Source organism: Nuphar pumila, chromosome 15 (assembly GCF_984573655.1).
Source record: "Nuphar pumila chromosome 15, dmNupPumi1.hap1.1, whole genome shotgun sequence".
In the NCBI taxonomy this organism is placed as follows: Eukaryota; Viridiplantae; Streptophyta; class Magnoliopsida; order Nymphaeales; family Nymphaeaceae; genus Nuphar; species Nuphar pumila.
Window position 1 is genome coordinate 44,901,665 of NC_143263.1, and position 14,637 is coordinate 44,916,301.

Genomic DNA, 14,637 nt, shown 5'->3' on the forward strand with positions numbered 1-14,637 from the left:
GATACAACACAAATCTTATTTTGGGCTGACCTATACAGGTTACTATACACTTTTTACAACCTTGGCCGCACCTAACATATTTATATATTTGCTACCCTCGTGGGTTAGGAAGCTCTTAGTGAAAAATGTAATATTTTTATTTTTTTTTCAGTTCTTTTGCACATCTGACCCTGCAGATGTGATCTCAATATTAAGTTTAGTAGAAACTGACATTTGGATCATGTTTTTTTGACGTGATTTTATGAAGTTTGAAAAATCAATGGCCTACGGTGTACCAAATTTTGAAACCTCAAAAAGACATTTTTTTACATTGAAAAACTATGATCCAAGGTCGATTCCTGCTATTTTGACCATGTTGAACACATCCATGAGGTCAACTTTAATCAAAACAACTTCTCCCTATAAGTTCCAACTAGGGGGTTCCTTACCCACAAAATATATATAGGGAATTGGAAACCTACAAAATGTGCATAGTGCTAAATGAAACATGCTATTGGATTTTCAGCGTTTTTTTCGAAATTCCAACCCCATAGATGTGTAAAGCATGATTGATGTACTAGAAATAGACACTTGGATCATGAATTTTGAATGGAAAAAATGTTATTTGGAGCCTAAAAAATTTATGAAGATTGTAGGCTGTTGATTTTTGAATCCTTATAAAAACCTATCCATGCATCGGAATCAAATGCTCCAGGAAGTGATTCCTATAAAAACATGCATATAGATCATATCCGTACGGTCAAAATTTCGAAAAACACTGGAGATCCAATAGCATGTTTTATTTAGCACCATGCTCATTTTGTAGGTTTCCATTTCCCTATATGTATACATATTAGTAATGATAGGAGAAGCTTTAGTTTTTCAAATTTCATAAGTTATTTTGTTGATCAGACCACATAGATATGATCTCCATGCATTATTTTAGTAGAAAACAAGTTTTGGATCTTGTGACTGTGACATACATGTATGGATTTTAAGATATTCAAACATCAACGGCCCACAATGTGCCAAAATTTCATGATTTAAAAAGTCTTATTTTTGTATCTTAAAAACATGATCCAAGGCATGGTTCTATAAAATAAACTATGCTAAATAAATCTACAAAGCCTGATTGAGAAGTTGCAACCTACATCTATGGTTTCTACTAGGTGGGTGTATATGCTCCCCGAGCATTATTATAAACCTTTGTGATGTTCTGGTTTGTATTCTCTTATCAAATATATATTGATGAAGTTGTACTTTTTCTTTAATAGTGAGGTCATACTTATATAAATATGATGGGTAAGTGTTTTTTGAAATTCTCCAGGGGTTGTCCTTTTCTGATCTCATGTACGTCACCAAGCGCAACATGGAAAATGCTGTTACAAGTATGACAAAACATTTAGAGCAAGTCTCTGCATATCTTGCGGTACACGTTCTTTGACCACTCTATGTGTTGGGTTGTCTTTTGTTTATGGAGATTGGATGGAAGCAATGTTGTCATTGGATAGCCACTGGTTCACCATAATTTTCAGTGGTGTGAATACACAGTTGCCTATATTCTGCAAATTCTTGTTCATGTCTAATTGACATGGTAATGGGAGTTATATCCTACAGTTTTGATATTTAGATTTGTAATTGAGCTTTCCATGTTTTAATGATTTGACTCTGAGGCATATATGATGTTTAGCTCATCTTCCCTTGCAAGAAATAAAAACTCACAGGATTTGTTGTATTACAGTGAGAGTCAGCCCACTGAGTATATTTGTGTGTGAATTTCTTTGGCTGTGTACAGATTATTATTTATAGTGATACTACAAATTCACGAGTTAAATTGAGCTTCTATTCAATGAAATGTCATATGGGTAATTTTTTTATGACTTAACATGTTCTAAGTGTAGTTATAGTCATGATTTCATTTAGAATCTCAAGTTGATTTCTATATGGGCTTCAATACTGGTAAGGATTTTTTGTGGAAAACAGATGGATGATGGTCTTGGTTCCCTATTTGGTCCATGCTTTAGAAGTTGAGAATCAGATGTCACGTGTTCACGTCACACAGACACTTCACATAGCATGTGTATCCCGTGTTGACACAACACAACACCTGGACACACAATGATACTAAGGGTGTGTTTGATTGCGTGTTCCGTGCTTCACATGGGACATCACCGACACGTGTTGTTCCAGAAGCTGTGAAACACTGTTTGTGACCCCCCACCCCTCCTGTTACACTAAGAACAGGACAAGGGGGGACATTATTAAAAAAAGCCTGATTATCGGGCACACACCCCTCCCCTCCCCTCACCCCCTCCCCCAGCCCTCGACCTTTCTGGCGACGGTGATGAGAGGAAAGGACCTCCGGCAACGGAGAAACATAGAGCTCCGGCGTCTCTCTCTCTCTCTCCTTTGTTCCTCTCTTTGTTTCTTTGTTTCTTTCTTCTTCTTCACTCTCGATTAGGGCTTTCTGATTTAGGGATTTTCTTTGATTTAATTTTATGGTTTGAATTAAATATAAAAAATAAGAAATTTCTTTGATTAGGGCTTTGAATCAAATTTCTTTAATTAGAGTTTTTTATATTTAATTTGATTAAGGTTTTTTTCTTTGATTTTATTTGGTTAGGGTTTGAATTAGTGTTTTTTATATTTTATTTTATGGTTTATTTATCATTTCTTTGATTTTGTAGTTTATTTTTCTTGTAGCTTAAGGTTTTTTGGTTTATTTATGATTTATTTTCTTGCAGTTTAGGGTTTATTTATTTTCAAATAGAAAAAATATGATTTCCTATTTGAGTTGAAACAAACACTGGACGAAGAATAGTTGTTACAGAACACATGTGTCCAATCTTGAACAAGCAATCAAACACACCCTAAATGGACATGGTCAAACTTCTGCCATACACAGTCATCAACGTGTCCTTAAATTCTTTTTCTGTCATCTTGATTGTTTATTTTGTGTTTGTGTTTTTCTTTAAGTTTGTCATTGATTACATCATATTTCACTATTCAATTTAGGTTTATTCTTTGATATACTTTTAATCATAATGATTTATAATTGTTGTTCAAGAATTTGCCTTGAAGGCCATATGCTTTATTGCAGTAGATTAAGAATTTTGAATGCACACACATTGACACACACACACACATTATACATAGTGCGGCCATGTCCCCATGTCCTAATTTTGCATAGCTTGCTTGTCATACCAAGCACATCCACATCGTGACCGGTACCCATATCCCTGTCTTTATGATATAGGGATTAGAATATGGAACGGTGGATCCATATCCGATACAGCACATGCATGTTTTATATTTTAATGTAATATGTATTACTAATACAGGGCAGTTTCGTCCATGTAAAATATTGTAACCCTATTAAGCTTAATGATGTATTAGTGCAGTCATTAAGAGAAAAGAGAGTGGCTGCCGATTCCCCAAGAAGAGTTTGTTCTCTCTCCTCACTTTATCGATTTCTTCACAAAATACGCCAGCCCAAAGGCAGTTTTTTCATGGTATCAGAGCAACAACATCTTTGGGCGTAAAAAGGATCTTCATCAGGGACGTGACAAGCCGAGTCCTTCTCCTCTTCATCAGGTCACTTTCATTAATTCTGTCCTTTTGTTTTTCTCCTTGAAAAGCCGTGTTCTTCTCCTCTTCTCTTCTTGTTTCTCGCGAAAAGCCGATCTATCATTTTTTTTTCTTCCTGTTTCATGCAAAAGCCGAGTTCTTATTTCACGTGACTTCTCCTAGTCATGTGAATCTGGTCTGGAAACTGCTTGTCACGCCTTCTCCTTCCTCATTCATTTTGCCTGCACGAGCTTCGCTATTCGTCTCACAGATCTGAATATATTCAGATCTGCTGTGCAGTGCGTCACCTCCTCCTTCTTTCTTCCTGTTTCACGCGATCTCTCCTGTTCACGCTTTCTCCTTTCTCATTCATTCATAGATCTGAATACATTCAGATCTGCTGTGCGTCCTACACAAATCTAAAATAATATCCAAGATCAGTTGTTCACGTCTTCCTTTCATTTCTGTCGAGTTCTTCTTTTTTTTAAATCTTGTCGTGACATTGTCTGTTCCTTTTTTTTAAAAAAAAAAATCTCTGTGCCGATTTCTGTCATAAATCATTTCTCTGTGCCGATTTCTGTCATAAATCATAAAGCTGCGTCATTTTATGATCGCAGTCCAGTTTCAGCCACTATTCTCTTTCTGTCATGAAGTTGATTTTCTGTCATAAGTCTACAAATGGATGTTTCAGCCAATTCTGGTCTTTCTTTCAATTTCTTGGGGCAGCTCGTTTCAGAAAAGCTAAATACAAACAACTATTTGACTTGGAAAAGGCAGATTACCCATTTTATTCGAAGTCAAGATCTTTCAGGTCACTTGGATGGCTCCACTCCAATGCCTTCGGAATTTATCACAACCGAAGCAAAAGAAGACGAAGGATTGCCAAACATCATTCGCAACCCTGCATTTGTTGCTTGGATGAAGAGCGATCAGGCCCTCGTTGGTTTCATCACTTCCACATTGTCGCAAGAAGTATTGATTTCTATTCCTGATGATTGCACATCTAAAGTATTGTGAGAGACTCTAGCTCAGACCTACTCTCAGATATCAGAAGCTAAGGTGTTGTTTCTCAAGCGTGAATTTTAGCTTTTAAAAAAGGGGGCAATGACCATTATTGAATTTTTAAACCAAATCCAAAGCATCACATATCAATTAGCCATTGTTGGATATCCAGTGTTAGATAAAGAAAATGTGCAGCAGACACTGAATACCCTGGGATCAGAGTATCATGTTCTTGTCACTTCTTTATTATGCTTTCCCACGTTGCCCAGTTTTGAGGAATTACGTGCTAAACTCTTCCAGTACGAGATGTCTTTGAAAAGCATGTCTGATGCTTCAACAGAGCAATCATCTACGCATGAGGTTCTTGTCACATGGATGTTTGCTGATCGTGCACGAGGAGGGCGTGGCAGAGGCAGGGGAGCCCAAATCCAGGGTGGACGTGAGTTGCTACCTACACCAAATACCACTGCCAGCTTTTCAAAGAATGTTTCCACATGCTACCAGTGTAACAAACGAGGTCACATCAAAGCCAACTGCTGGTTCAACCCACAAAATCGTAATAGAACACAAAACAATAGAAATGTTGCTACATCAGGAACTGCAGGTACATTTTGGGTCAGTGATGATACTAAGGATCTTCTCTTATCTGTTATGGCCAACTTGAATCTGAAACAGAATGATGATGGAATATGGTATGTAGACTTTGGGGCAGTAGCTCATGTCACTGGCAATGCAGGTAAGTTCTCTACTTTGACTCCCTATTTTGGTAAATCTAATATTGTAACTGGAGATGAGACTCACCACTCTATTTCAAACGTAGGCAACGTCTTCATCCCTTTGTCTGAGTCTTCATCCATTCCTTTATCTAATGTTGTTCATGCACCAAACATTAAGAAAAATATTGTCTCTATTTCTAAGCTTGTTGACTCTACCAATTCATTCGTGGAATTTACTCCTACTTCTGTCTTTGTTAAGGATCTTCAAACGAAGGAGATGTTCGCTAAAGGAGAGCGACATGAAAACATGTATATCTTCAATGAAGATCCGACCGTCAGTGTCCTGAAGCCCAAGTCCGATCATATCTCTAAAAGCATTCTAAGTATATCAAAATGTAATAAGCCAAATCTTTGACATTCTCGTCTTGGTCATTGTAGTAAAGTCTTTATTGAAAAATTAATGTCCAATGGTTTTCTTTCGGAGTCTCTTTCACCTTCGTTGAAAGACAAAGTGTGTCCCAGTTGTCAGGTCTGCAAAAGTCATGTACTTCCTTTTCATCAAATAAATAAAAGAGCTTCCATGCCTTTTGAGATAATATGTTCCGATGTTTGGGGCCCAACCCCAATCCTTCATCTTCTGGAAGTAAATAATATGTATCTTTTATTGACAGTTTCTCTCGTTTTACCTGGATATTCTTTATGAAGCACAAATCAGGGGTTTTTCTTATTTTCCGTCACTTTCATGCCTACGTTAAAACTCAATTCTCCCAAAATATTCAAACTCTCCAATGTGATGAAGGTGGTGAGTATTCCTCCAAAGAATTTTTAGATTTTCTCCAAGATAATAGGCTACATCGTAGAGTTTCTTGCCCGTACACTGCACAGCAAAATGGAATTGCTGAATGCAAACACATACACATTGTGGAAAGTGCAATGAGTATGATGCATGGTTGTAACTTGCCTATTGGTCTTTGGATATAAGCTTTTCATATTGCCACTCATGTGATAAATCGTCTCCCTATGCCTATCTTTGAAAATCAGTCTCCCTATTATGTTCTCTTTGGTGTACATCCCGATTATGATGAGTTACGAGTTTTTGGATGCACATGTTATTGTTAGAAAGTGGCTTTGAATACATTAGGTTCAATAATGAACCCATACACATGCACATGAAGTGCGAATAAACCCATTAAAGAGAACAACATAAGCACATAATGTGCTAACACATAAACCCACACAAGGGGTAAAAATATGACTTAAAGTCATAAGTTGAATATTATTGAAGAAAATGAAGAAGAGGGTAAAAACCCTTTACAATAGAGCAAGAGCTCCTAAGTCTTAAAGAATACAAAGGGGCAAGCCCCTATTTATAAGCATAAAAGGAACCACCTTGGGGGCTCCCAAGGGAGACCCCCAATGTGGTACGAAATACGAAAATTAAAAATAAAAAAACAGAAAATTAAGGGAAAAATTACAATGCATATTCCAATTGGAATATGCGTAAAATGACAAATTACAAGAATACCCTTGAAGGTATTTTAGGAAGATAAAATATATATATATATATATATATATATATATATAAATAGAGATACGTATGCATATGGGCTCCCAAGGGAGACCCCCAATGTGGTACGAAATACGAAAATTAAAAATAAAAAAACAGAAAATTAAGGGAAAAATTACAATGCATATTCCAATTGGAATATGCGTAAAATGACAAATTACAAGAATACCCTTGAGGGTATTTTAGAAAGATAAAATATATATATTTATATATATATATATATATAAATAGAGATACGTATACATATATATATGTATACGTATCTTTATATATATATATAAATATATATATGTATATTTAAGGATTATATTTCAACATATATGTGTACGAGTACACATATTTTAACACCCCCCCTCAATCTTTGCGGGGAAACAAAAAGATTGAACAATAAGGGCAAGACTCCAAGCGGCTTCGGCAAGGATGCAATTGAAACTTGAAAATGCCTTCCTCCAATTGTCTTCTAACGGTGAACACATTTCCCGAACCATCCAGAGTACTCCTCTTTGTCCTATCTCCAAAATCCTGTGGAATAACAACAAAGAACAAGTAAAAAATATCTTTGCACTTTACTCAAATGGAACATTCCCAACAAGGTGCAAAATTTATGCATAATAGGATAACTACTTTAGTACGAAAAGAAAATTTAGAAAACCAAAGTTTCAAAAACCAAATATCATATTAAAGAGTGAGCGAAAACAAATTACAAGAATGCATAATGCATTCATAAGGTCCAACATTGGACAAACACAACCCCATAATGGGAAATAACAAAATGGTCCACTAAGGGACACCACGATAAGCCTACGAAGAGGCATAAACTACATATGTTTTATTTGAATGTGGGCCTAAAAGGCCATAATGAGCATATGCATATACTATAAAAAATGAATTAACGCTTAAAAAATCATCAAAGAACATGCTCCAAACATACTTTAGTCAAAATGAACACAAGAGTCCAAAAAGATTTTAATGAGTACGGATACTAATGTCCAAAAGCATGACGAATATGATCTTCAATAAGAGAGGCTTTATAAAGGTATATTTATCATGCATAGATCAACAATAGAGTTTTTCACACCTTTAGGGAGAAGATCTATGTCAAACAAATGTCATAAATAAGAAGCATGATTTGACTAAATATGTTAAAGCATCCACTCAAGATTCAAAAATGAATATAATTTGAGACAAAAGACTTATTTTGCATATCAAATACAAAAGTTGCCGAAAAATTGTAAGCATTTAATATATAGATTAAATGCTAAAATATAAATTTGATTTAAAAAAACATATCATAGATATGATTCACTTGTATCAAGAAAATTTTGCAATTTTCAAAAATAGTTTATCCACTACAAGCAACTACCTCATTAGTCCTCCAAAATCCGTAAATCAAGTGTATAAGCTACTAGAACAAGAATATAAATATAATGCCAAATGACACATACTAAGGTGTGTAAAAGTACCTCTTGTCTACATATAATAATACTTGAAATGAGTGCATCAACGACAAGAACAAGAGAATACACGCCAACATGGACAAAAAACATCTCTTGTCTACGTAAAAATACACTCAAGATCAAGTATGTTAAAAGCTACTAGAACAAGAGTATTAAGCCAACCATGGGCTAAAAATACAATACATCTCTTGTCTACATAAAATGACACTTGAATTGAGTGAAAGAAGCCAACCATGGGCATACAACTCAGCGACTAGAACAAAAACACAAATGCCAACATGGACTAAAGATCACACAACATGGTGTGAATCAACGTGCCTTGTCTACATATGATAACACTCAAGACAAGTCTGTTTAGCTACTAGACTAAGAGAAACAAAGCCAACAAAGGGCTACCAACACACAAAGGTGTAATAAAATTCTTGTTTACATATGATGACACTTAGATAAGAGTTATAAAAGGAGATAGCTTTTGAAGCAATAAAACTTGTAGTGACAAACATATATAAAAAACCTTGAATCAATAGAACAATATTCTTCAAAAAGAATACCCATAACAACAATATATTTGAATAAATGTGTGAATATACACACACCAAGAACACTTGTGCACAAAAGCACAAAACACAAATGTGCAAATGCACTCATAAGATCTATAAACAATAAAAGGTTGGGCAATAATCCCAAAAACCTTGATTTTAATATACCTTAAAACATTTTAAGGTTTCAAACATCATATGTCCATCACATTTATATATAAATAAGAGCATCCAAAAGATCAATGGCCAACATCAAACGAGTGTCACATTCATATACCAAATCATTCTAGAGTCCCAAGGTGCCCATAACTCACCTCAACCACCATCTATAATATGGCAAGTGGACAAACTAAAATGACATAACAACGAGTGACACAATCACAATTAGAGATCATATACCAAATCATTCTAGAGTCCCAAGGTGCTCATAACTCACCTAAATCACCATCTATAATATGGCAAGTGGACAAACTAAAATGACATAACACAAGGTGTCCATAACTCACCTCAACAACCATCTCTAATATAATAATAAGGCCATAAAAAAAAGGATTGATGCATCATATAACATGTGATGGATAGAAGAAAAAATGCCATAAAAAGGCAATGAACTCTTAGGGAAAACATTTTCCAAATATGTGATTTTACAAAGAGGGCCGATTCAAAGATCCAACATAATTAATCCCAACAATATGCCATATAACAATAATGTTGCATATATACGAAATTATGTTCAATCATGATTATTAAAAAAAACTTTAATAAACACAACATGAAATATTTAAGCTATGTCATGTGTGAGAAAATAATTGGAATAATCCAAGAAACAAATCAAGCCTTTATAATTTGCAATTATACGTATACCAAGATGTAAAATGACAATAATCTTAAATGTGCAAATTTAGGACAACATGTACCATGTGAAAATGTCTATGAGTAGACAATACGCATACAAGTATGAATACTTTATAAAAGAAGTGTACTAAGACACTCTCACAACACTAGAACAAAAATGCGCAAAAAAGCGTAATAATATCAAACATGCAATAATGCATGTATTTCATAAAAGATGCAAATGCTTGAGACTCTCAAGCTTCAATTATGCAATTATATGCTTGATAAATGCAATTTAAGACAAAGAAGACCATATTATGGCCAATGTAGGCATCCTTAGAGATACAATCAAGAGGTTTTGAAACCTTATGAAAAATATAAACAAACATGTTTATAAAGTTGCATCATTAGAAGAAAAAAAAATTAATGAAATCTTTTATACCAAAGGATGCAATAGATACACTATGCATTCTATATAATGTGAGGAGATTTTTAAAAGATCTCTCCAAATGAGCACAATGGTTCATACAACATATTTATCACAAATAATTTTTCAAAATTCTTTAACTAAACCAAAACCATTGAGAGACTTTTAGGAGTTCATAAATATTTATCATTAACAAGAACCACTTAGGGTTCATAAAAAGGTAAACTACAAAGATTTAGATGTGAGAAATTCTCATACAAGAAATATATCAAAATATAGCAAAGATCATTAACTTATACAAGAATTATATAAGTTACAAAAAGATTCATCAAGAAACCAAACACAAGAGTTTTTAAGCAAAGATCATTAATTTAGCAAGAAATCGTATTTAAAAAGTTAACTTATAGGTTAATCACGAAATTCTTATGAAAAATCACAAATCTCACATAATTGAAAAACAATTTTGCAAAACATAAATTACTATTATATGTGATGAGAAATCGATAACTATATAACCAAGAATTATATATTTGAACAATAAACAAGTTTACCAAATTTAAAAGTAGATATTTTAAAATATACGAACATGCGAAATGTGAAAGGAAATGATTCAACTATCAAAAACACTAAATGTGCAAGAAAAATAGTTTCATAATGCATAATATGTTAAGAAAAGAGATACATACCGAAAACTTCTAAAAAGAAAAAGAGGAACAATGAATACTTCACCATTTCTTGAGCACCACGCTTTCCGTTGCGCCAAGAGACAACCCCATCGTAACCGGGCTCTGATACCATGTTAGAAAGTGGCTTTGAATACATTAGGTTCAATAATGAACCTATACACATGCACATGAAGTGCGAATAAACCCATTAAAGGGAACAACACAAGCACATAATGTGCTAACACATAAACCCACACAAGGGGTAAAAATATGACTTAAAGTCATAAGTTGAATATTATTGAAGAAAAGGAAGAAGAGGGTAAAAACCCCTTACAATGGAGCAAGAGCTCCTCCAAGTCTTAAAGAATACAAAGGGGCAAGCCCCTATTTATAAGCATAAAAGGGACCACCTTGGGGGCTCTCAAGGGAGACGTTGGAGAGCCCCCAACGTCTCTATTGGGAGGCCCCCAATGTGGTACGAAATACAAAAATTAAAAATAAAAAAATAGAAAATTAAGGGAAAAATTACAATGCATATTCCAATTGGAATATGCGTAAAATGACAAATTACAAGAATACCCTTGAGGGTATTTTAGGAAGATAAAATATATATATTTATATATATATAAATAGAGATACGTATACATATATATATGTATACGTATCTTTATATATATATATAAATATATATATGTACATTTAAGGATTATATTTCAACATATATGTGTACGAGTACACATATTTTAACAGTTATGTACATATCGATAAATCCATGAGAACTAAATTTCAAGACAAAGCCTCTATATGCCAATTTGTAGGTTATGCAGATGAACACAAGGGTTACAGGTGCTATGATCCTGCCAGTAAGAAGATCAGAATCTCCAGAAATATTGTTTTTGATGAAAATAGTTTTCTGGGGAATAAAGCAGATCACAATCGTGATCATATTGATACAGCTGTTAATTGGTATGATCCATGGCTCAATGCTGAACTCATTTCACACGCTGCAGAACATACTACTTTGGCTCCTGAAAGCATACATGATGAGACGGCTTCAGATAAGGTATCAGAAACCGAATGTCTGAGATACAAAGGAAATGTCTATACCAGGAGATTCAAAGAGCAAACAGATGTACCTGCTGAAGAACACGTGGCATTGAGGCACCAAGAAGATCAGGCGGGATAAGGCATCCTATTGAAAAATGGGTGAGTTATGATAACTTTTCTATGGATTTTCATATCTTTCTATCCAAGATTGAAAAACATGAGGAGCCACTTGGGTTTTCTCAAGCTATTCAATCTAATAAATGGATTGAAGCGACGAATGAGGAGATCGAGACACTTCATGAGTGTCAAACATGGGAGATAGTTGGTCGTCCCCCAGATAAAAATGTTGTTGGCTCAAAATGGGTATATAAGATTAAATATAAACCGGGTGGTAGCATTGAACGATACAGGGCACGTCTTGTTGCCAAAGGTTTTACTCAAGAATATGGTCAAGATTATGATGAGACATTCAACCCAGTGGTGAAAATGGGAACTATTCGTATTATTCTTGGCCTCACAATTGAACATGGGTGGACCCTTAGTCAGTTTGATGTTAAAAATGCATTCCTTCATGGGGATTTAAAAGAAGAGGTCTACATAGAGCAACCTTAAGGTTATGCAGAGGGAGACCCAAAAGAACATGTATGCAAATTAACCAGAGCATTGTATGGTTTAAAACAAGCCTCCAGATCATGGTTTGAAAGCTTCTCCGTAGAGATTCAGAACCACAGTTTCTTTCGCTCCCAACTAGATCATTCTCTATTCATATACAGGGATGGAACCACTATGGTTTTCTTACTTATATATGTTGATGATATCGTGATCACTGGTAATGCTCCAGACCATATTCAACGAATTAAAGTTTTACTAAGTATGTGGTTCGAGATGAAAGATCTTGGGGAACTAAGTTATTTTCTTGGTGTAGAGGTGGACAGACAGGATGGAAAAATGTTATTGACTCAATACAAATATACTCTTGACCTTCTGGCCAAAGCAGGAATGATAGATTGCAAACCTCTGCCCACACCCAGTGTTGTCAATTAAAAACTCAGTCTTTGTGATGGTGAGTTATATCCTGATGCAGACAAGTATCGCAGTTTAGTGTGCATGCTACAATACCTCACTTTTACTAGACCAGACATTGTCTATTCTATAAATCAAGTATCTCAGTTCATGCATGAACCGAAAACTGGTCATATGGATGCCGTCAAACGCATTCTTTGTTACTTAAAATGCACGGTGGGTGATGGACTCACATATATACAATCTTCATGGGGAACGCCAAAACATGACATATTGGCCTATACAGATGCAGACTGGGCAGGGGACCCAGATGAGAGGTCTGTTTCAGGATACTGTGTTTTTATTGGAGGAAATCTTGTGTCATGGAGTAGCAGAAAACAAAAGGTTGTGGTGAGATCTAGCACAAAGGTATCTATGGCAGCCACCACAGCAGAAGTGACCTGGATTAGGCATTTACTTACGGAGATGGGAGATAATATCTCAAGTTCGACTCTTATGTGTGATAATAGAAGTGCTATACAAATTGCGTTCAATCCTGTTCATCACAGACGGACTAAGTATATTGAGATTGACCAACATTTCATCAGACAAAAGATAGCAGACAAAGAAATTGAACCGATTTATATGTCTTCAGAAGACCAAGTCGCTGATATGTTCACAAAAGGTCTCACAAGTAACTGTTTCTGGTATTTGAAGAACAAGTTACAGATGGCTCACTCCCATGCACAACTTGAGGGAGGGTATTAGAATATGGAAAGGATATGGATCCAGTAGAGGATCCATATCCGATACAACACATGCATGTTTTATATTTTAATGTAATATGTATTACTAATACAGGGTGGTTTCGTCCATGTAAAATATTGTAACCCTATTAAGCTTAATGATGTATTAGTGCAGTCATTAAGAGAAAAGAGAGTAGCTGCCGATGCCCCAAGAAGAGTCTGTTCTCTCTCCTCACTCCTTTATCGATTTCTTCACAAAATACGCCAGCCCAAAGGCAGTTTTTTCAATAGATTGTTAGGCCGTTATACACTTCATACTTGTAGCTGGCCAGGCCTGTGTCACCTTTCTAACAAGTTCGAGTCATCTCATATATGGGTTTGGTTATTATTTTCTTTATCATGTTATGTACATGTTTAAATGCAGAGAAAAGAACGGAAATGATTCTGACCTTTGGTTTTTGATCAGTAGACGTAAATAAAGTTTTTTCAGGCAGTTTATACTTTGACATTGTTTTTGTTTTATTTCTCTTTTTTATGACTAAAGCAACTATGGAAATAATTTATCTAGACTCTAGAGTAGACTCTAGACTCTAGAGTATAAATCTGTTGTTTAATGTGAAGAATGGTGTGGAAGTGATCCTGATTTGATTGTTCTTGTGCATAATTTAGATTTTTTATGTTTTAGATGATATTTTTTGTTTGTTTCTTGATCTCAGATTTATGCCTAAAATATGTTTTTTCAATTTTCAACTATGTATGTCTTGTTTGTGCTGACTGATCTGCATTTGATGGTCTTGTAGCTTTATAAGTTTTTAACAAGCTTTGGATTTATTAAAAAATAAAAACTTTGGATATTTCTTGTTTGAAATATCCTGATGTTGCTCATGTTCTCTTACCTAAAATATTGCATCTTCTGTTCTTTCTTTCCCTATCAATGTATAAGGATCTAATTTTGGCTGACTGTGATTTTCTTTATCCTCGAAACTTGCCAAGGTTCACTATGATTTTCTTTATTGTCCAAACTTGTAGGCATAGATTAAGAATTTCAAGTTATTGTTTATCCAATTCAGTACCAAGATCTCCTTACGT

General features: G+C 34.8%; 1 protein-coding gene across 1 annotated transcript in view; it reads left to right on the forward strand.

Moving 5' to 3' along the window:
* Positions 1-14,637, forward strand: part of LOC149815292 (uncharacterized) — a 54,973-nt gene that overhangs the window by 34,585 nt on the left and 5,751 nt on the right. The window contains exon 6 of the mRNA XM_089988973.1: positions 1,307-1,408. Within this exon, the coding sequence (XP_089845099.1) occupies positions 1,307-1,408 (102 nt within the window). The remainder of the gene's footprint in view (positions 1-1,306; positions 1,409-14,637) is intronic.